Raw genomic sequence first — 24,871 nt, 5'->3', positions numbered from 1 at the left:
TGGGGGGGGGGGGAGGGAGGGGGAGAAGGTTAACAGTAGATGTTCTTTGTGATGCCCGAAGTGATGCCTGAAAGACTCTGGTAACAACAGAACCACTTTGAGGCGAGGGTGCTGTTTGAAATGTAATACTTCATATCCCATGTCAAAATGTTTCTAATTCAAGCTAAAACCATATACAACATGAATCCTCGCAAGAATTGGGTGCATAAATTGTCACGAAATGTGTAACATGCACCTGGAACACGCAGTTCGTCATGATTGGTTGGACAGTGAGTTATAGCTGGGAAATTTTGCTCAGGTTTTGATTCATACCTGGCCCGCTGTGACAGGTAGCTCTGTGTTTCATAGCCTTGACTAACTCCCAGGTATTGAACCTGTGTTTCATAGCTTTGACCAGTGGCGTAGGCAGGGGGGGGTTAGGGGGGGTCATAACCCCCCCCATAGACCCCTCGGTATATATAAAAAGTATGAGGGGGGGTGCAAATCGAAAGTTTGAGGGGGGGGGTGCAAATCGAAAGTTTGAGGGGGGGGGGGTGCAAATCGAAAGTTTGAGGGGGGGGTGCAAATCGAAAGTTTGAGGGGGGGGGTGCAAATCGAAAGTTTGAGGGGGGGGTGCAAATCGAAAGTTTGAGGGGGGGGGGGTGCAAATCGAAAGTTTGTCCCCGGGTAAAAATTGGACCCCCCCCTTGAGACGATCCTGGCTACGCCACTGGCTTTGACTAACCCTTTCTATGTACATTTAAGGTTTTTTTTTTTAAGGTTTGTAAGGTTTTATTTCTTTTTTTTTTTTTTTATTTTTATTGTTCATGTGATTTTTTTTTTTTTTATATATATTTTTTCAAGTAACACATTTTGTGATTTTTTTAAAGTTACGAAGTGACAAATATCCTTTTCTAGAAAATAAGTTTTATAGATAATTAAAAGAAAGAGCAATTAGTCACAAGCTTCAAGAATAGGCTGTATCGAACCCTAATAACAATTTTAGTTGCCACGTTTAGCTGATTTCATGTTTGAGTAAGACGACGATTATAGCAATGTTACATAATGTATTTTATCGATAGCGTCCCTTGCTTGGCCTGGCAACGAACGAAACAAAGAGCAACTCAACCAGCGCTATAAAAGCGCGGGGAAGTTTCGCTCGGGGTTCCCTCGTTAGGTGGCGCAGCGTTCAGGAAACCCCTAAAACACGATGACTAATGCGAGTTCTTTCATTGATTCATCGCGGTTCTATTTTTTTTTCTTTTTATCTCCCCTCGTTCCCTTCTATGAGCAGCACGACAGTTCATTCACACGCCGTAGCGAGCGGCGATTGGCTGGCTACGCGGCTCGGCGATGTGCCAGTTCGTAGTTTTGATTCGTCGGAAAACACCGCTACGTCTCGCGCAAGGGGGAGACACGCGAGGCCGAGGCAGGCGTGTAGCTGACACGGCCCGCTCAAAAAGCGAACAGGTGTTTTCACATCAGCCGGAGTTTAGTCATATCCCAGTTTTAATTCGACTGTGGTGTGTGTTCTCTAGGTCCTATCTTGGACCAGTTGCATATACACGCTGTGTGAGTGAGGATGTGTTCATGTGATCGTGTTCACTAATCCGATACCAGCTCGCCGCAACAGTGTAACAAATATTCTTGACAGTGGATTATTTTAACCCTGTTTTAGACAACAACAACACGTCAATATATTTTTAAAAATCGAACCAAGTTTGGACAACGTGTTGAATTTTGGTATTGTTCATTAAATTTTAATTACTAATATTTTAATTGTGACTTACATTGCTTTATTTTCAAGCTAAAATTCTCAGATTCAAGCTAGTGAAATATTGGAGACATTTCTGTTTCACATTTTCAATTTGTGCGTGGAAACCAATACTATGATGTTCGAATCGTGATGGAGGTCTCAAGCGAATTTGACCGTGAGTTGAGTTCGGGTAGTGGCTACAGCGTGATTCGCTCTTCGAACTGATGCTTCCTGGATTACCTTTCGGTAATGGTTATCCTGGTCGAACCGTCGTCGTGTGATCGCCCCACGCGCCGTACTCACCCCAGAAACTCCATCACCAGCAGCATCACCAGCCTCAGCAACATCACCAGCCTCAGCAACATCGAGCCCAGGGACAACAAGCTGGCGAACAAACTCAACAGCCAAATGCCCGAAGCAGGAGACGTCAGCGTCCTGGCCCCCACCCCACTTCACCACACCAACGCCAAACTCAGCACCTGGAACGCCCGCCGCCACCTCAAGCTCAACCTGAACCTCGCCCAGTGTCACCACACCGGCGGGGTGTCCTACAACGCCGCCAACCTGTCCGGCCGTGTCGTCACGTCCGGCAACACCGTCAACCGGCCGTCGCGGCTGATTGTGGAAGAAACCCACATGACCTCCAAGAAATCTAAACTTGACTTTTGCACCCTGCCCTTCTCGACCCCGGCGTCGTCACTTCCGGGTAACCCTAACCACCTGCACATCAACCTCCAGAACCAACAGCTGAACCGTGGGAGCTCCTCCCCGACCGGAAACTCCATCCACCCGTCCGACGTCGTCCATTACACCCAGACCTTCTCCTCGTCCTCCTCCTACTCCTACTCGTGCAGCACCAACTCCAACCCTCCGAGCAACAACTACCAGAAGTCTAACAACACGGCCACCTCCCCCACCACCGCGTTCATCAACAACACCCGTATGTCCCCCTTGTCCAGTCCGGTGGTCAACAGCTGTGGCTGCGGCATCGTCTGTAGCGCCATCTCGGCCTGCACCCCGCCCTCGCTCTCCAACTCGTCCCCGAAAGCCAAGTTAAAATCCATGACCCCCGAGCACCTGGCCGTGGCCGTCAACACCTCCAGACCTGTCCTCCTCATCGACGTCCGTTCCTCCAACTCCTACCACCGCAACCACATCCAGGGCGCCGTCAACCTCTGCTGCACCGACCGCTTCAACCGGCGGCGCATCCAGATGGGTAAAAGTTCTGTGTTTGACATTCTGGGCATGAAAGAGTCCACGGCCTCGCCCTCCACCAAGCGGAAGTCCTCGTGCTCGTCCAGCATGGATATCGTGGTCTACGACGACCACACCTGCCTGCAGGATTTTGCTGAGGCGTCACAGAGCCAGGACACCGCCCTCTGTACGGTGCTGACGTCACTGCTGAGGGACGGCAACGACGTCCATCTGTTGGACGGTAAGTCTAATTGTTACGTCACTCGGGTTGATTGGGTTATGGCGTGCAGACATTTAATTACATGTATCTTGGGGAGTATGATGCATAGGCAGCCAGACGCTGGCAGAGTACAATGAATATGTAACAAGAGACGGGACTTTTATATGTGTGGTTTAATGTCTGCTCACCACAGTATTTTATCGTCAGCTTTGTTCCATTCTAATTTAATATACAGAATGATTAGGCTGCACATAATTAACAAGTTATGGTGTGTCTGAATCTTAACAGAATCTAGATCTATAACCTTCCTCACAAACCTGAATCCAAAACCACCCTCAAATCATGACTCCAATCCACACTCACATCCTCTAATCCAAACTATGAGCTTGACCCCAACCCATACACCACCCAACCGCTTTAGTGTGTGACAAAATAATGGCTAGTTTTCCCTCCACAAAGTCGTGTGCGGTTCAAATTTACATCTCTCTATCACGAGCCACCAACTTAATGAATGGGCATCTGTTTTCCTTTGAGTTTTGCCAGATTTTTGTCTTGCTGGGACCCTGTCTCACTTGAAGCATACATTCACCAAGTATAAATACACGCCTCATTTCACTCAAAGCATACATTCACCAAGTATAAATGCACACGTTTACATAGTTTATATAAACCTACAAGCCGAATTTATTTCAAGAACTCATCTTACCCGTTAATTCCAGTGATATATCAACGCTTGTAAACATTTCATGACAGACTTTAAAGTTGGGTGGGGGTGGGGGGTCACAATTTGGGTTGGCAGTACCTAATAGGTCAAGACCCTCTGACGACTGGCCTGCCCAACTGACAAACACTCAGCCATGACATTACAAACCTCTTGAAGTTTTAGCCTAGTTATTTGAATGATGTCACGACTTTGCAGGATGTTTTGTGGATGACGCAAAATTTGACGTCACTGGTTTTTGTTGTCAACACGAACTCTCCTGTAGTTTGAGACGAGTAGTCGTTGCACGTTACTAGTACAATGGCTATTGTTTTTCACAATAAGCACACGTTTAACTAAATAAAAGAACAGTCTTGTTAAATTTAGGCTAAAAAATCCGCCCTGTTGTCACCACTACTCAGGAAGTTAAATTACAAATGTCTTCCCACTTTCCTCAAAAGTTGATGTGTTTAAACTGTGATTACTAAATTGTAGTTTTTGGGTGTTTTCTTTTTTCCCACGTTTTCTTTAACTTGCTTTCTCTGTGTCTTTCTGTGTTTGTCTTTCCAATCCAATCTTGCGATCGAAATTTCTGGCACTTCCCAGTTAGCTAGCGCGCTGAAATTTTCAGGGAAGCTTTCTTTTGGATGACCATTGAATATTCAATTGTTATTATTACTAAATTAATCCATGGAAACATTTTATTGATCATTTTAGACCGCTATATAATTGTACCAAAAAACGTGGGGGAAAAGGGACATTACCCAGTAACTGTAATTTGACGAAAACAAGGTTCGGCACTCCCCCTCTTTTTGCTTACTGAGTAGTTGTCACGCTGTGTTTGTGTACAAACAACCATAACGTAACAACTGGTGGCCAGTTTGGGGGAGACGATATGGTCGAGTGGTTGGGCACACGATTGCTATCCCACTCGACACGGGTTCAAATCTATGTGTTCTAGTCAGTAACGTATTCACACAACGTGTTTTTTACGAGTTGTCTTTTTACGAGTTGTCTTTTTACGAGTTGTCTTTTTACGAGTTGTCTTCGTTTACCCAAAAAAAAAGTGAAAAGATAAAATCGATAGCAAGATTTACATGCAAACAAACAGACAAACACTAAAAAGTAGAAAATAATAATCATTAAAAAAGTTTTAAAAAACCCACGTTTTCTGATTGAACTAAAAAGTAGAAAATAAATACTATACATCACAATAATGCAAGCGATCACTCTACTATAAGCTATCAAAAACGTGGGGCGCCGTGATTTTCTTACAGTTTCTAATACTGTTGACTCTCTACAAGCTCCCTAATAAAAGTCAATAGTATTATCTAATCAATAGTAATATAACTTTTACTTCGGCGACCCACGTTTTTGATAGCTTATAGTAGAGTGATCGCTTGCATTATTGTGATGTATAGTATTTATTTTCTACTTTTTAGTTCAATCAGAAAACGTGGGTTTTTTAAAACTTTTTTAATGATTATTATTAAAGATTTAATAGTTTGTTCAAAGTTTCACTTCTATATTCATAACGGGACATCATATAATTATAAAAAAACTCAAATATATAAGGTAGATTCCTTTTCATTTGTATTTTATGTCCGCGTGGTCTGTCTTTACATATGTTTTAGATTTATTTATTTTTTTTGGAGATTTTTTAATGTTATTTGTCTATACTATACACCATCACTATATATTAGCCAGTCTATCTACCATGCACCACCAGGTTTAAAAAATATGTTTATTATTCTTCGCCTGTGATTAAGACCACGTTTTGGCTTCAACCCCCCCCCCCCCCCCCTTACACATTTCAGCAACAACTAGTCCAATCTAGCCATAACAAGTCTCCCCACTTAAAAAAAACGTTGACAGAAATGGTCAGCAATGATGACTCAGACACAAATGTAAACAAACGTGAATCTAGGTCACTTCCCACAAACCACAGCGCATAACCCTGAAAGAATAAAATGCGATGATTTTTATTTTCATTGCTTTTGTTAAAGCTACAGTTAAATCTATTGACATATGCTACACCGATTTTCATGCGAGCCTAATTTTTGTTAATTATTTCCTTTATTTATGAAACTTATTATTTTTATTGCTAGTTACAACACTTTAAAAAAACTTTATTTCCTAAAGTTCTAATCAACTAACTTGTAATGTAATCAACTGATCAGCATATCAACTTCGTCTTTATCTTTCTATCATTTCTACTACAGCAGTTAGTCAATTCTCGTTCTTTAGTTTTTATAAGAATATTTAGTCTTCCTACGTCTTTCATCTCTCAACCATCGTCTAGTAAGTCTTTGTCTTCTATATTATACCCCCCCCCCCCCCAACTTTTTATCTCTCTAGACCAGTTTATTATATCACGAGCTATAAATCCCCCCCCCCCCCCCCCCCCCCGGTCCCCTCTGTACTTGTGTCTATCACCGTACTGTCGAGCAGACGGTAGACACGACATCGCGGTACATTGACCTGGATCCGGCGTGACTCACCCACCGCTCAATAAACACTGACGTCGAAAGCTTCTATTTTTTTTTCTCTCATGTTTTTTTTTTCTGCAGGTAAATAAAAAAACAAAAACAGTTTGAACGCCAGTGCAATATAGTTAAGTCTTATTTATTAAAGATAAGCTTAGCTCTAGGCACAAATACAAAGGGATATTTTTTTTTTTAAAAAGCTAAATGCACGCAATTCGCTGACATTTTACTAGGTATATCGTCTGTGTTAAAGGTTATCCTTTAAAACGTATTGATCGTCACGGTGTACATTAAAAGTCTAAAGTATGGATCTTTTATGTATACATATAAAAGTATACTTTCGTTCGTGTAAGTTTATTTTTAGTTGGGTATATCAGCCCCCTCCTCAAAAATTTGTTTTAGAAACTTGCCATGACCAGTGTCTAACCACTAGTCAATAAGTCATAACCAGAAACTTAAAACCTGACCACAATAGTGATGGTGTATCACTAAGCCAACAGGACGTCCAGATTTGGGTATGGGTCGGGGGTGGAGGTCCGCGTGAGTAGACAACTCAACACCAGCTTCAGCTGTTAACCTTATTGTGTTGTCATAGATGCGACAACTTATGTAACAAGTATGTAACAATGACATTGTTACAGATGTGATACTTTATGTAACTTGCAGCAGTCTCAGCATAGATAATCGATTTGCGAATTTTGACAGCTGCACGATTTGCACATTTTGACAGCTGCACGATTTGCACATTTTGATGTCTGCACAATTGACGGACTGGTGCGTGCAAACACAATCTTGAACTTGACACACTTTTGGTCTCGAGCGCTATATTTGACCTCGTTTGCGTGTAGACCACATGAGTTGTGCTACTCTCGACCCCACAGCTGGTAGGGAGCAAAGGGCGGTGGAGTGGATGGGGGGGGGGGGGGCGAGATAAACATGAATACGTAGTGGTTAAGTTCGCTGGCCACGTCATCTAAGACTCCACCGGCTAATCAACAAAGCTGTTTTTCTGTTCACAAAGCGAGGTGATCGTTTAACAAAGCTGAGCATTAGTGGATGGGGGGGGGGGGGGGGGTACGACACTACAGTGTTTACTTCATGGTGAATCAGATAGATTTTTTTTTCTTTGGGCGAGATCTCGCGCCAAATGAAGCGAGAATCTCGTTGATTGTGTTAGGACTTACGTACGCGCTGGCCGAGAGTGGAGTGGATTAACGCAGGGGACACAACCCCCTTTGTGGTTTAGTCAAACCAGGGGCGTGTAATCGGGCAGGAATGTCGCGTGTCACGGTCCAGCACGGAGGATGTGTTGAGGGCTGAAGAGGCTGGTGGATGGGATGACTAACTTGACAACCATTTTTTGGCAGGGGTTAATTGTCGTAAGGGGGGGGGGGGGGGGAATGGGCAGCTCCCACCAAGAATTTGAATTCACTGAAGACAAAAAGTGACTGGATTTCGTTTTGCTTGTGAATTTGGTGGTCTTCAATCCTTCTTTAAATGAACTAGACCATTCCGACCTTTCCTTTTAATCTCTCCTGTTATAGACTAATCATCATACGTTGGTTATCTTCCTTGTTTTTATAAGTAGAAATAGTCATACCATTTAAACATCTTAGTAATATAATGACTCATGATCAACCTATTAGTTTTTTAAAGCTCCTTAATGGTATAAAAATTATAAATGGACTAATAGTATTACAAATACTTGCGTTTGAAATACATTTCTCAAGTTTCGGTTTTTGTAGAATTTAGACGAGAAACGCCCTGATTATTTTTTTTTCTAAAAATGTTGGGTTTTTAACGAATAAAATGAAATGTATTTATCTAGTTAATTGATACATCCGATTTCCAACTTATGTGACTGCTATGTCTGTTTACTATGTGAATCTGAAGTGCACTCGTGGTATTTACTTCCACGTTTGTGTTCGCTGAAGAAGAAAGTTTAAAGCTCAGCGAAGCAGCGACGGTACGGAATCCCCGCATCTATAAATAGCCGTGACGTGTTGGTGTTTCTCCGCCCTTGTGCAACCTATCCGTATCATGTCTCGAGCCCTAAGACGTGTGAAGAGACCCTCCCTAATTCCGAGCTTGTTTTTCACAGCCGCGTTGACTTGATTTCCTAACACGTAATTCAGCCGGATATTATAAACTGTGCTTGTCTTAATGGAAATTCGTGACGTTGGATTCTATAAATAACAGAGACCTTTTGCTAAACATGTGAAAATCATTTCTTTAATAATTAATGTCAATATTTCACCCTCAAAACCGCACGTTTTCAACCGATATAAAATGAGAATTCGCCCTGATTCTGTGGTCAGCTCATAACCTCAAATTACACAATTCACTCGATATTCTATCTCTGGTCTCACTAAATTATAAATGATTTAACTTAGTCATCATTATACGTACTTAAGTTTACGTTATCTTTACGTGTTATGTTATGATAGCACAATGCGATGGTTCGGTCTGATGACTCTCCTAGCCTGCCCTGTCTTTAAGAATGTGTAAGTTAGGGCCCCACCTGACGTGAGAGAAACATCACCAGCTTGACGTTCTAGGTCACAGCGAGTGCCACTTCCCCCGCCGGTCCTTTCAGCGTTTCTGCACCCTCGACCTTTGACCCCTGACTTGTGAGCGAATCTCGCGCTTCCTGCCACGTTTGGGGTCAGACGCTCCGTGACCTTCCTGCGGCATCTGCTTGTCCCGACCCCCGTGTTTGTCTGTCCCTGCATCAAATTATAGCGCCTCGACCCCCCCCCCCCCCCACCCCCGTTTGTCCCTGCCTCGGAGTTAGCGTCGTCTCCCCCCCCCCCCCCTCCTGTCTGAAGTCGTTGCTCACCGTTTGCATTATTCTGCCACGTGTTTTTAACGTGCCCGTAATCCCCCCCCTCCCCACCTTGCCGTTTGGTTTATTTTCCTTCACCCCCTTCACTGTTGTCTTCCTCCCGTCTGCCTGCCGTCTACTCAAGCTAGACCGTCAATGAATCATCAACTTCGACGTTAAAGCGACAACATCACATTTTGTTTGCATGACCTGATCTTGCGGCGACCGGACCAATTCTTACTAAATTAGTCCAACATTTTCCCCAGTGTGTTATTAAATTAGCCCTACATTTTTAATGGTGTGGATACTAGGGTATAATTGTAACTGGGTAGACACTATCGTAGTTGTGTTGTCTGGGTGGTTTTTTTTTTTTTTAATGATCTCAACTTTCTGGAATAATTCGATACTTAAAGACACAAACACCCCAGTGCCTTTCAGACATTGCGGTCTATAACGGAAAAGTTATCAGTGTTTGGGGACAGGGGTTTGATAGGATTGAAAGACCAGCCGTTCAGATTAATATAGCTCACTCAGGTGATCCCAACTCCAAACGCGCTATCCATAAACCACTGTCCAGTATCCACCATCCAATATCCATCAACCAGTATCCACCACCCACTATCCATCACCCAGTATCCACCTCAGTATCCACCACCCAGTATCCACCACTCACTATCCACAACCCACTATCCACCACCCACTATCCACCACTCAGTATCCACCATCCATATCCACAATCCCGCCTCGAGTATTTAACCTAACCTGTAATGTCTCTCCCCATTGCAGGCGGCTTCAAGAGCTTCAGCATCGAGCATGAGGCGCTGTGCCGCTCCAGCTGCCGCAGCATGGAGATCCACAAGCCGCTGCTCTACAGCCCCACCAACGGCGTCCAGGAGCCGGAGATCGAATCCGCCACAGCCTCACAAGTTTTGCCATTCCTTTATCTCGGTCAGTCATCACGGGGCGTGTGTGTGTGTGTGAGCGATTGCAATTGAGATATTGTGTGTATGAGTGTGTGTGTGTGTGTGTACACGAGTGTATGTAATTGAGTTTGTGTGTGTCTATGAGAGTGAAAGACAGAACAGCATTTACGTTTTTAACGTGTTTCTGAGTAAGCAATACGGTGTTAGTTGGCATTAATTGTCATAATTAATTATTATTGTTGCTGTTATATGCTAATATGTGTGATTACTTCATGCCTCTCTACGCCGTCAAACCACCAATTTGCTTTCACTAAACTACCTGATCCGTTCGACTTACATTTACTTTATATACCGCTGTAATATTCTCAACCACTGACCTATTGAGGTGGACCTTGTTCAAGGTCAGCCTTGTATGTGCTCACCCGAGGAGGGAACTTGAATGCCAGACGGGTGAGGGGGGGGGGGGGGCGGGTCGAAGGATCAAGAGATCATTTCTGCCAGGGCGGGAGAAATCCCAGACTTCTGTCAGGGCTACACGTGAAAATTGGGGGCCTGGTTGGTCCGCCTCATTGGAGCCAGACAGGTGGACTGAGTGACCGTTTGATTAGCCCGTGGGGGGGGGGGGGGGCGGTGACGGCGGGACGGGGTTATATTAGTCCCGTTTAAAAGGCAGAGTATGGCTTGATTAGAACGCAATACTTCTTGCTCTTGTACAAAAAAAAATGGGGGGGGGGTATATCTTTTAAAGTTGTGGAATAAACAATTTTAGATATTAGATTAGAAGGAATTTGAATGCGTGCGTATATTGATGCTAGAACATACTAAAATTACAAATTTCAAAGGTGATATTTTTTAACATGAATTTTTTTTCGAAGATCTTCCATAGTTACGGGGACAGGAGTGTGAGTGTGTAGGTGGGGATGAAGTTAAAAAAAGTCTACTTCTCTCAAGTAATTACACTGTCATGGTGTTCGTGTTTGGGGGATCTGTCCTGGTCCCCGGGGACTGGGGCAGTCCTGAAGATCCAGCAGCCTGATTGATGGATTGGCTGGAGAGGGTGCCAGTCGTCCCATTACCTCGGGGTGGGTGACAGACGACGAAATAATGATCTCACACGAGGCTGGCCGTAGGTCTACGACTTGGTGGCTCTTAATGGCGTGGTCTTAGGTGTAGGTCTACGACTTGGTGGCCATAAGGTTTGTGGCCATAGGTTCTGGACCTGCGGCGTTGGCCATATGGTGTGTGGCCATAGGTTTAGACCTGCGACAGTGGCCATAGCGTATTTAGCCATAGGTTTAGACCTACGACTCCACCCATCAGACCCCTCCCCCCCCCCCTAACTAGCCTGTAACTATGGCAGCAAGGTGAAGAAATCTGGGCAGACGGCGAGAAAATGTAAGGATTAGGCAGAGAGGAGAAAATCTCTGCCGTCTGCTAATGTGGAACTGGCAAGAGACGGGGTGTCCAGATTTTCTACTAGCTATCGATTAAATCTCGTTCGATTTTCTAATTTAAATCCCGAGGAAAGAAGGGGGGGGGGGCTATTAGAGTAACATTTTCTTTCATTATTTCAAGTCATCCTTTTAGACATTTTTTTCTTCTTCAAAATTTGAAATAAAAAATAAGTTCTTTAAATGTTGAAAAACTATCTTCAATAAATAGAACACATTAATTATTTAAACTAAGTGCAAAGCCAGAAGTAGTAGGCCTATACTTTAAAGCTTTTATGTTTCAATAAGATATTTGACTTAATGTAACATAAACGTTGTAAATAAACGTGGAACTATTTTGTTCAGGGAACGAGCGTGACGCCAAAGACTTATCACGACTGCGGAGCCTGAACATCAGCTATGTCCTGAACGTGACGTCACACGTGCCCCAGTATTACGATGAGCAAGGGATTCGATACAAGCGAATACCGGCATCTGACAACGCACAGCAGAACCTGAAACAGTATTTTGAGGAGGCAATCGAATATATCGGTGAGTAGTCGATTCTTATTTGAGTGAGGTTTAAAGCCATGTATTTGAGATCAATTAACCAGAAGGCATTTCCGACACGTTTTTGTAACGGTTTCGGTGGTACTTGGACGATGAAAGGATTCATCATTAGATGTTATATGTTGGTAGTCTGGTCTTGTCATGTCTAGATGGGGCTTGGTAGGGCTTCCAGGTTTTAGAGGTATGGCAAGGTCTCAGACTTTGGGGATGTGTGCAGGGTATTGTGGTGTGGTATGGAGGGGTGTAGTTTGTTGTGTGGTATGGAGAGGTGTAGTTTTGTGAAGTGCTGTGTGGGGTGGTGTGGATGGATTAAGAAATATCAGGTATGGTAAGGGGATGTGTAAATTAATGCTGATGAGAGACGGTAGATATATCAACACTTGAAGTGTCACACTTACCTTATACATACCTCACGCTTACCTCATAATTATCTAAGCTTAGATTTTTAAATAAACGAACACATTGCTGTAATACAATATATTACACTAGCAGGAATGTGTCAAAATGTTCTATTTCCTTTATTGACCTCTTGAGACTACTGTTAGTGCTACTCTCTTGTCTTGGCTCTATAAAGGCTCGCAGGGCTGGTGGCCCAGTGCACCACAAAGTCTGGCACCCTCATTTGCATAACGAAGGGACTAATTAATCATGACTCACTCCCGCTCTGCTAAACTGTGTCGATGACGTCATTGACAACCTTGGTACTCCCCACCCCCTCTCCCTCCTTAATGACCGCCACCCGAGCCTGGCTGTCCAGGGGAGGGGGGGTGTAATGGAGCTTGTGACGTCAGACACACAACGCTTTTCTTGTTTTAGGTTGAACTCCGCCCACCCCCCCCCCCCCCTCCCCCACCTCATGTAAACCCGCTAGGCACCAATTAGGATATTTCTCTAGTCCAGTATCGACGTTTTAGACTGTCCACAAATTTTCTCACACGAACCCAAATATCGCGTAGTTTCACTGTGACATTACCATGAAGTCACCTCACTTCTCTCCTCCCCCCCCCCCCCCTCTCCCAAACCACACACCCTGGGACCAATTCAAACTGCCGCCTCCCAGACGTTTGAATATTTGGCATCGGAATGACGGCCAGATTTGAGTTCCAGATGGCCAGGGCTCCTCGTGGTCATCGATTACAATGACGCAAGCATCAGAACAATGACCCGGCCGAGATGCCTTTTTTTTAAAACCTTTCTTTTTTTTTCTAAACCTTCCTTTTTTTTAAAAAAAAAAAAAATCTTTTTTCTCTCCCTAAAATAAAATCATTAATGCAAGTCTGGAAGAAAATTTTTTTTTTATACCATCAGGTCCCACCCTGTAGTTGGTAGCAGCGCCTCATTGGGCTGATTTTATCTGCCGTTAGCCATACTTTCATTCCATTGATGCCTTAACTTAGTCACAAAGGTCCTCCCCCTCCCCACGCCCTCCCTACATCCTTCCTACAAATGTTATCTCTTAGATCTTCAAACTTCCAACGTCGTCACCCCCGTCCACCATTTTAATTACCGAATTCTTTAATTAGCACATCGATACTAATTATTCAGCGCCTTGCTTTTTAATCTCTTTACAATAGAAATAATGAAGAAAGGCTTTAGTGCATAACTCGTTGAGTTGAACTTGGTAATGTGGCAGGCAGGTGTTACATCAGTCAGTGGACCATAACCAAGGTGGATAGAGTTAGTGAAAACATCAGAAGCAGTGGCGTAGCCAGGATCGTCTCAAGGGGGGGGGGGGGGTTCCAATTTTTACCCGGGGACAAACTTTCGATTTGCACTCCCCCCCCCCCCAACTTTCGATTTGCACACCCCCCCCCCCCCCCCAACTTTCGATTTGCACCTCCCTCCCCAAACTTTCGATTTGCACCTCCCTCCTCAAACTTTCGATTTGCACCCCCTCATACTTTATATATATATATATATATATACCGAGGGGTCTATGGGGGTTATGACCCCCCCCCTCCTAACACCACCCCTTGCCTACGCCACTGATCAGAAGTGCTCATGGTACTTAGTGAATGGAATTAGTCATACGATTATAGACGGAGTTGTTTGTAAAAAAAAATCTTTTATTCATTGGCGTTATCTTCGATAGGATTTTTCGCTACGACATCCTATACTTCTCATGTATCTGTCTGGTCTATGTATTGACGACCGTATGAAGGCTCATCACCAGAAGTTACTAGAAACTAGAGTAACCGAAACACGCTAATACTTTCTAAGGCCGTGATACGAACACAGTGGAGTTAGTGCTTATGTTCTTGCTAATTTGGATCTCGTATTAAAACAACTACCATATCACCTTGAGTGATAAAATAGGCCGTGAGTTCACACGCACCAGTCTCGTGCATGTCTCCGTGAGGCCGCGAGAATTGACGAGACGCTGCAGTTATTTGATACACTGTACCTTGGCCTGTTACAAGTTGCCAACACCAAAATGACAAACATGGACAACTCGGGATCACCTAAAAAAACGTGTTCTCTTGTGTTCTCGTGATTGTCTCTTGTTCTCGCGTTTGTCTCGTGTTCGGAGGAAGAACAAAATCGATTGTTTACGCCTCTCTTACCCTCCTCTTGTTCTCTCAATACCGTTTGTTTCATGGAAATCTTTTGGGAGTTGTCTGTGCGCCCGGATTTAGATTATTTCCCTTTTTTCTTTCTTTTTTCTTTTCCTTTTTTTTTGTTCAAGTAGATAAAACAATTCAATCAACTTTCTTTTTTTAACGTCATCGCTTTTTGTTTTAGTTTTATTATTTCTGCTTTTTGACAAAAATTGGATATTCTGATAAAACTGCACTCCTGTATTGAAAAAATGAAAAGATGACAAACAAACTGAAGACATTTGACATTACAATATTACACAACACTATGTTAGTTTAGCTCCGAGAGACAAGTTCACATTTCAGACTTCACTAAAGATAACAATTCGTGTGATTAGAGCTCAACAACATAATGTCCCCGACGATGACAACGGCGATGAAACCATTACTTCAGAGATCAAATTTTTATTTACCTCATTCATCGATGTGCATTCACAAGTGATCCAACTGTTTTAACATGGTTTATAAAGTTGGATTTGTAGTGTTCAGCTAGCTTTACATTTTATTTTATTTTTTTATTTATTTTTTATTTTCGGTGAATCTCAAACAGTGAGTTTCCGACCCCACTCATCGCGAAGGAACATTTTTTTATTCCCACGTATAACAATCCTCTTTTTTTACCCCACTTCCGGTTTCACCCACTTTAAATCTCGCGCTCACCCGATATTTTATTTATAAGAAACCTGACCACGAGCTAGGCTGTAAAACAAAATTATCGTCTGTGGTTTGGTAAGCCGAGGGGGAAAAATCACGTGACCATTCCCACGTGACGCCCGTAGCTGCGCGCAAGTGAATTTGATTTGCGCCATGCTTGATATAGAACGATTGAAACCTCTTGAAACATTCGGAATCATCAACGTTCTCGGCTGAAACCATCAACATTGTCGTCTGCAATAATTTCTTCTATTGATTTCTACTTTCTTGCGTGGTATCCCCACCCCCCGGCGACACGCTTCATTTAATTGTCTCGTGGTTTAACCACCCCTACACCACGGGTTTAGAATATACAAACTACGCCCCCTTCCCCTCCCCCTCCCACGCCATGACAATTTTCCATGATGAAAATTATAGTTTTATTGACTAGCTTGACGTACCTCACTGGGTATAACTTGGACAAAGACAACGTATTACATTCTCAATCTCAATCCCTTTCATTTAGAACTACCGTATCTCGCAAATTGATATATTTATACTGAACTGCCGTGTCTCTCAATCAGACATCTTTATAAAGAACTACCATGTCTCGCATAAAGATGGTTATTTTGCTTGATTGAAATTGTAGACTTTTAACATGGATTAATTAACTAATTGGCTAATAATAATCGTCCGTCTGCCGTGATCGTTTGTCCGGCTGTTGGTCCGGTCGCCGGTTAAAACGCCGGTCTGGCCTCTAACACCCCAGCCGGTTGTTACAGCAAGGTGTTTTAAAGTTTTCAAACACCGCCGACTGCCGGGTCACGATCAAATGTAGGTCAACATGCAGATGTTACGCTAGAGGTCGAGGCGGGATGGGGGGAGGTGGGGTAGGGGGAAGGTTATGGGGTGAGCAGTCTAACCACCCCAAGCTGTTACAGTGACAGGTGCTACTTCTTAATCACCCCACTCTCCATAAGTCTCTTCAGTCTGACTCACTGTCACCCCCCCCCCCCTCTCCCCAGCCCGTCACACAAATGCACTCACACGCGCGCACTAACGCCTTTACAAACCCCCAACTTTCTACTCCAACATTTTTAAAAAAAGATTTAATAATTTTTCTTAAATAAAAAAAGTGTAATTATCAGGCACATTTAAATCCTGGAAAGATCTTTATTTTAATTTTTGTTGCGGGGTGGGGGTGGGGGGTGCAATTAGTCTGAATCCAGAGCTTTGTCTGTGATGCGGATATTAAAAGACGTCTACGTATAAAAATGGACATGTTTCCTAACTCTGGATAAAGAGATCTTAAAAAAAAAAACTGGCGTATAAACACCGGTGTGTAGGTGAGTCATCTGACGTCAGCAGGTACCGCCCTCACCCTGAGCCGTGCAGGTAATACCTGGCAGTTCAGGTACCGCAGGGGACCGCGCGAGTCAGGCCGGTGTTTGATTGGGGGAGGGGAGGGCGGGGGCGGGAAGAGTTTGAATCGATAGCTGCATTGTGGTTGACGATATTTTAAAATGTTATTTGACACGAGTTTTTTTTTTAGTTCATGAAAGGGGAGTTAAAAAAAAAACACCAGGCGTACAGATGCCTGCTCTTATTCAATACTCGCTCCACTACACCCCCAACATACACGTTACACGAACAAACAGCCAGGCACAACAAATCTATGCTAACTTCTGCAGGGGAATGACCTCAGCCAGTTGTTTTATCCTCATACAAGTCTGTATTTGAACTTGGGATTTGTTGAAAGGATTGACTTAGCGGTATTATAAAAAAACACTAGATTGACAATGTGTTAGGCGGTACCGTAATGAATGTATCAAACAGCTTAAAGCTGTCCTATGTTACACAGCTTAGCAGAGCCGTTGTATTAAACAGTTTAGCGCCGTCCCCCCGGCTCCGTCATTGACAAGGATAAGCTGGTGGGTGACGGGATACGGCAGTCACGTGGTGTTTTGTTTTGTTTTTTTTGTCTTTCTGCTGTGGAAAATCTCATGAGCGCTTTAGTTCTTGGCTGCTAATTGCATTCAGTGACTCCTAATTATTTGTTTTTTTTTTTGGCTGGCTGGTTTTAATTAAAGCACGTGCTTTACGAATCCACTAATTAAAACTCGGAGAGCCAAGCAAACATTTACCCAGTCTTGTTTTTTTTTTAATTTAATTTTTAGTGCTGGACTAACATAGTTTTTCCCATTCAGTTACCGTTCTTAGAAGTTACAATGCGAGTGACTGCCCTTGCTGTCCAGTGGTTTAATGCTTATTAAATAGTTGTACAGTCGTTTACATAGGGACGTTTTAAAACTGTGTTATTAAAATACAGCAAAAACCCACTATAAATACACAGTTAAAGATCTTATCATTATTAAACAAACTCTACCCCAGGCTCGTAGTGTATTTTTATGTCATTTAAAAGACCAACGGGACACTATTGCTGTAATTAATTAAAACGAGCAGAAAATAGCATCCCATACCATGAGCAACTTTTGTATTTGTCATAAAACTTCCAATCTGATGGCGTCAAGTGGCGAATTGAAAACAGTTGAACCCCGCCTACTTGAGCACTCGTTGGCGAGACGTCGTATCTTCTCGCGACACCCCGGGACTGACTCATCCGTGAGTAGAGGAGTCATGTGTGGGGACTCTATGTGGGCCACTCATCCCTCCCAGAGGGGACCTACTGCCAACAGCCCTGTCAACGTTGACAGTACAGCCCTGTTGGTATTTAGCCGATAGCCATGGCATTTAACCAGCAGCCGTGTCATTTAACCAACAGCCCTGTCATTTAACCAACAGCCCTAGTATTTTACCAACAGCCCTGTTTCCCCCTACACCGTCGACATGAACTAATAAAACCATCCAGTCGCCCTTGACGAATCAGGACCGAGACTAAAATTGTTCACGCGAGGGGGGGACAAAGCCTTAACCGCGTTATTCCAACTGGCAATTGAAACCATACGGCCAACAAGCACTTGACCAGCGGCTGCTAAGTGTGGCTCAACTTGACCACTGGGTCGTAACTCGATCAAACGGTCTGGAGTGGCGCCTGTATCCCGTGTCGCTATTGCTGGCTGCCTCGTTTTCAATTGCTTGTGCCGAATGTGGGTCACTGCGGTCACTAACTGACGTAATCGAGTTGTGCGGTGGATGGCACGTTGGTGACCAGCGTCACGTGGCACGTTGGTGACCAGCGTCACGTGGCACGTTGGTGGGTGACCAGCGTCACGTGGCACGTTGGTGGGTGACCAGCGTCACGTGGCACGTTGGTTACCAGAGTCACGTTGGTGACCAGAGTCACGTGGCACGTTGGTGACCAGCGTCACGTGGCACGTTGGTGGGTGACCAGCGTCACGTGGCACGTTGGTTACCAGAGTCACGTTGGTGACCAGAGTCACGTGGCACGTTGGTGACCAGCGTCACGTGGCACGTTGGTGACCAGCATCACGTGGCACGTTGGTGGGTGACCAGCGTCACGTGGCACGTTGGTTACCAGAGTCACGTTGGTGACCAGAGTCACGTGGCACGTTGGTGACCAGCGTCACGTGGCACGTTGGTGACCAGCATCACGTGGCACGTTGGTGACCAGCATCACGTGGCACGTTGGTGACCAGCGTCACGTGGCACGTTGGTGACCAGTGACACGTTGGTGACCAGCATCACGTTTTCATTAGACCCCCAATTAAGATGTACCACCTAATAGTGCGCGCTAAACGACAGCAGTGCACAAACTCATAAGCGAGTAACCTTAAACACCTCATATAGCACCAAGTATAGCCTCTAATCCACATCCCCTCACCGCAAATATATATAGCCTATAACCCACCCCCCATAGCGACAAGAATCTAGCCTATAAAACCTCCCCTAACTCAAGTATATATAACCTCTAACCCACCTCCCATAGCCACAAGAATATAGCCTATAACACCTCCCCTAACCCAAGTACATAACCTACCAAACCCCTTTCCCCCCCCCCTGCCTGGGCTACAAGTACGCATCCAACTTGTGGTTTGTCAATGTGACGTCACTCAAGTGACAGTGACTCACGTTGATCTAGACCAGGTCAATGTTTAATAGACTCAAGTAGTCAATGATTGGCCGAGTCGACACCCTGTCAAAGTGTCGACCTTGTCACGGCTGAAGAAAACTTCATCCAATATGTAGGCTACATGGAGTGACTTGATCATCCAATGTGTACATGGAGTGACTTGGCCCTCTTTACTCCTTGTTGTGTACGAAGTGAGCTCTTTGAAGTCATCCTAAGCTCATCCTATATCCTAATTTTAAATCCCAACTTCCGAGATGAGTTGTGCATTTGTCATCCTGATTTAGGATGTCTGACAACAAAACACTGGACAGGATAAAATGTTTACTATTTCATTTGCTTTTCCTGTTTATTTTTCTATTGTACGCTTCATGCAATCATTGGATCCCTACTACCCCCTTGTAAACAGTGCTATTATTTACTCAACACCTTTGAGAGTTTGAGACATTTTAATGCTTTACATAAAGGTTGAGTCTAGAGTCATGCTTGGATGAATCGTCTTCCAAATTCTATGTTGGCAATGTGTTAACATGTCCTTAAATTGTCTCCCTGTTAAAATTTGTTAACAGTTAGTGATAACCGTCCTTTGGTTTACATTTTGATGATTTAAACTAGTTTGTTAAATACGCCTTTATCAGAATTTAATTAAAAAATCCATTCTAATGTAATTTCTTTCCCGCGATAATTGATGAGATCATGAAGTCACTGTGTAGATGATGTGTTGATATTACACATCAGGATGTTTGAACATTCAGGATACAACACGTAAAGGTTGACGTCCTCCACCCGTGTAAACAAACAGTAAACAACATGTCCAGTAATCCAGAGCGTGCTGATCTAATTATAGACGTATTATATATTTTTTTTTAAACGTGAGCGCTAAATTTGGACATGGTTTGGAGGAGATATCACCACTCCGTGGTCTCTTTAGGTGTAGGTGGGCCGCGGCGCCCGCAGATCCTCCCCTCTGTGAAAGACGCCCTTTCTCTAATATATTGGCGAGCTCTTGAGCCAGTATACAGTCATCACGACTGTCAGCCGTGGATCGGGGGTAGGAGCGGTTTGTGCTTAAAGCGTCTTACTAATATCCTGAGTCATATTTTCGGGGAATTAAAAAAAAAAAAAATGTATTCAAATATCCTAATAACTATACGTCTTCCCAGTTATATCCTTAATACTTTTTAAGTTGATTTTTGTTTTCGCTTTTTTTTTAAATGCAAGACTTTTTAATTCTAGTTTTTGTTGCGTTCACAACGATTTGATGTTACAGTAGCTTCCCTTTTCTAATACCACCATCAGTTATCTCCCATTTCAATAAACAGTGCTGACTTTTTTTTTTTTTTTAAATCCAGGATTTATCGATATTTCATTTGTTTCTAACTTCTTGTTACCATAAATCATGACAGATTTCTTTAGCTAACCTGATGCTATAGCCTGATGCTACAGAATCGGATTTTTTTTCTCTTGAAGGTGATAAAGAGATGATAAAAATGTTCTCAAAAGTTAATTTCGTCAAGTGGAATCGTGGGAGGGGGGGGGGGGGGTTGCAAAGGTTGTTGTAGCGGAATAACCGCCTTCAGGAAACGTTGATAGCAGACGAGTTAAGTTTGTGGAAGGAAGTCAAAGACATGCCGCCCAGATAACGGTTCCAGAAGTGGCTGATAGCTCCACAGCCACTTGCTCGTCTTATGTCTGCTATACTTGCTCTGCTGGGTCTGCTTGTCATACTTGCTACACCTGGTCTGCTGGGTCTACTTGTCATACTTGCTACACCTGGTCTGCTGGGTCTACTTGTCATAGTTGCTACACCTTGTCTGCTTGCTGTGCTTGTCATATTTGCCACACCTGGTCTGCTTTTTCTTCTGGGTCTACTTGTCATACTTGCTACACCTTGTCTGCTTGCTGTGCTGGGTCTGCTTGTTATACTTGCTACTCCTGGTCTGCTGGGTCTACTTGTCATACTTGCTGTGCACCCTCTACTTAAGCCATCCCACTCAGTTCACACTGATGGCGTCATAGACATGCTGATGAGCATTTTATCTCTAGTGCCTTGAACCTGTTTCATCGATGATTGGCCGATCTGATTTTGATCTGAACGACCCATCTGGGACCCCCCCCCCCCTCCCCACTACACTCAAAGTGTTGTCTTCTTCTATACACATGCATGCGTAAATCATTTCAGCTCATGACGACTGCTCACACACACACACACACACACATACACACACACTTGTTCCGTGCGTTTATCTGTCCAGTCAATGTTCTCGTAAACCGCCTGCGTCACGTGACCCTTGCCGAGATTACCGTGGTTAGCTCTCTCCAGAGTTATCGCTTTAACGCCAGCCTCGGATTTCCTTCACAGCCGACGCCCATGTCTACAAATTGCTGTTCGCTGTCGTCATTCTTAAACCGCTCTTTAGCGCCTTCCTTCCTCCCTCTTGTGGATTGATAGCAGCCGTTTAAATCACGTGTAAAGACAATTTAACTCGGCGATGGCAACGAATATTATGACGTCACCGACTTTCTGACGCCACTTTGAATTTTATCATGACGTAACACTGCACTTACTACGTCACTTTAATAAAACCGATTATTTTGGGATTTATATTTTTTTTTGAAAACACGTATCAGTCATGTCTAGACAGCAATTAGGAAGCTGTTTTGACATGGATATGGTAATGTAATGTTGTTGATGTTAAATTTTCCCACCAAGCCCCCATTTTTTTTTTCATGTGAGGAGTTGTGTGCGAAATTTCGTGTGATTAAAGTGACTAATTCACGACGTTCATGTCTGGTTTGTAAGCGTCTGAAGGGAGGGGTTGGCATGACTGGTGTTAGACCAGATTAGTCGTGTCTTACTGACTGGGAGGGTGGAGGAGATTTAGCTCTGAGCTCATCTGACGGATGTTGGCTAAGTCGGCCAGCTCCGTATGAGGCCAACATTGACAGATGTGTTTGGCCAGTGGGGCGCCAACTTAAGCACATGTGAACGGCCAATGGCGGAGGGGGGGGGGGGGGGAGCAACTTTAGTGTATGTGAGTTAGCTGGTGACTAGGAGTAGGATTTTGTTTGTCTCTGACCTCAACTTGCGACTTCCGGTCACGTGATTTCTAATTCGTCCTGTGGTTTACGCCGATTGGTTCAAAAGTTCTATTGAGTCATGCATATTTTTTTTTTACAAATCAACACATCCTTATTTATTATTATATTCAGTTGTATAGTGACCATTTTCTGAACTCATCTGTTCCTCCATAAACACTGTATTTGTATTTGTATTCAACCCTCGTGTTTCCCATGTTGACTGTACCTTAACCCTCGTGTTTTACCATCTACAGATGACGCCCGACAGAACAACGCCAAGGTGTTGATCCACTGCCACGCTGGTGTCTCGCGCTCCGCCACCATCACCATCGCATACCTCCTCAAGCACACCCGCATGGCCATGGCCGACGCCTACAAGTTCGTCAAGGGTAAAAGGGCCATCATCTCGCCCAACTTCAACTTCATGGGCCAACTACTGGAGTTCGAGCAGGATCTCAACGACGGCGTCTCGCCCAGGATCCTCCAGCCCAGGCTTCAGGGTATCGAGAGCAGCGTCTGACCCCCCGGGGGGCAGGGCTCCTGGGACAGTGCCTGGCTGGGCATCTACATCAATGTCAGATGGCATTTACTATAGTATCTGACACATCTATGAAAGTGTTTTGACATTCGTCAGACTGACTTTAAAAAAAAACAAATTTTAAAAAGTTTTACAACCGTGGTTAAAATCAACGCCAACATTACAACCACCAAGAACACAGCCACTAAGACAATGTACATACACGAAGAAGTGGCAGACCTCACCAAAAGAGATTCCCCTACTAAGGAGTCTATGTGCACGTGACTTGCTCGCCCGATCACTGACTAACTTTATTCACCAATTCCTCAAGAAAGAAACATGATTCCAAAATGCCCTGTTTCTACAATATGTGTGTTATTTATTATATGTCTTCACAAGACACAAATTATTATCTGTCTTCACAAGACACAAGTTATTACAGGACTACATCAAAAATGCTGAAAGACAAAGTTCATTGATTTATTTTTCATAAATGGCAACATGTCTTCTGCAGAATAAGACAAAGTGTGAACATCACATTTTATTTTTCATTCTTCACATGCAAAATATCAAGCTGGATTCTATGTAACTTGATAAAGTGTATACACATTTTATTTTAACATTCGGCTTGTTTATTTAGCTCGAGCCTAGCCATTATAAGACGTTATTAAGTGCTGTTTCACACAACACAATGTGTTACCTGGCGGTACTTAGACCTAACCTAATCATGCCTTGTTATTTTTTCTTGCCAAAATTTGAATGGGTTGCCACAGCGTATTTGACGGTGGGAGAGAAAAAAAACGTTGGAAAAACCTGGCTAATTAGTGGCGAAGGTCAGATAATTAGTCAACATTAGCCCCCGATGTCATCAGCTGTGATTTCTGTGCTATGGCATTTGAGATGTCAGTCGATGTGACATTTGATTTGTGACCCAGTTTTGGGCCCACAATATGTGTGTCAAGATTGCTACACATGTTCCATAGCTAGCTACACACCTTACACAGCCAGTGTGTAGCACCGCCTTCTATCTGTGTTGTGAACTAGCAGCACTTTTGTTTTCTTCATATTTTACATGGTTTTTTTTAATCATGCTGGGAGATGCATAACACCAAATATAATTAAGCATTAGTCCATTTGTATTTTTCTATAATAGTAGAACGCATTTAAAAATGGGATTCCAGTCAAATACTAAAAAAACAACAACTTTCAAATGTATCTATGCATTAAATATTTCTTCTCCATATTTTCGATGTCATTTAAAGTAAATTTTGTATTTATTTTCTAAAACTTAAGATCCCCAAATGAGAAGTTTCCGATCACAATTTAACATCTTGTTGTAAGGTCTCTACGGCCACTATTGTAATCTTTTGTTCCAGCTTTATCCCAGATTTTTTTTTTCTCCATTAGGATCTCAGGGTTCCTTATATCATCAACCTTCCTGTATTGGTATTGTGTGATGTTTTACACAGTCCACCTATACTTATGTGTGTGTACATGTCATCATTAGTCACTGTGTATACCATTTTTAATTTATTTTGACAAAGTATTCGAAAAACAATACTAACATAGACCTTAAAATGAATCTAGAGGCAACGTAGCCAAGTTTTGGTTCATGTTTTTGTCCCTGCCAAAACTGGGCAAAATTAAAATTAAAATTTTTACTACTAAAAAGATTCAAAATTTATTTAAATTATTCTCATTTAATTATTTTGGCAGCATTTAGAAAATAGAATATTTTTTTTCCTGTGGTGTGAAACCCAATTCCTAGCAGGTACCACTGTACTACATTCCTGAACTAGTCATCATCACATCAACTCCTACATTACTCCGTCATAACTGTTGTGTGAGGAAGCAAATCGTGTGGGAATGTGTGTGGGCACATATGCTACTGTGTTGTGTGAATGTGTAGAATT

General features: G+C 43.3%; 1 protein-coding gene across 1 annotated transcript; it reads left to right on the top strand.

Moving 5' to 3' along the window:
• Nucleotides 1–1,419: 1,419 nt before the first annotated feature.
• Nucleotides 1,420–22,973, top strand: LOC131945206 (dual specificity protein phosphatase 10). The gene is made up of 4 exons (XM_059306234.1): nt 1,420–3,170; nt 9,946–10,107; nt 11,879–12,064; nt 22,696–22,973. Exons 1-4 carry the CDS (start codon nt 1,985–1,987, stop codon nt 22,959–22,961), a joined length of 1,800 nt encoding a protein of 599 aa, XP_059162217.1. The 5' UTR covers nt 1,420–1,984; the 3' UTR covers nt 22,962–22,973.
• Nucleotides 22,974–24,871: the final 1,898 nt, after the last annotated feature.

This window comes from Physella acuta, unplaced genomic scaffold (assembly GCF_028476545.2).
Source record: "Physella acuta isolate Inbredline_101_S28 unplaced genomic scaffold, ASM2847654v3 ptg000531l, whole genome shotgun sequence".
In the NCBI taxonomy this organism is placed as follows: Eukaryota; Metazoa; Mollusca; class Gastropoda; family Physidae; genus Physella; species Physella acuta.
This window is presented reverse-complemented; position numbering and strand designations above follow the sequence as displayed.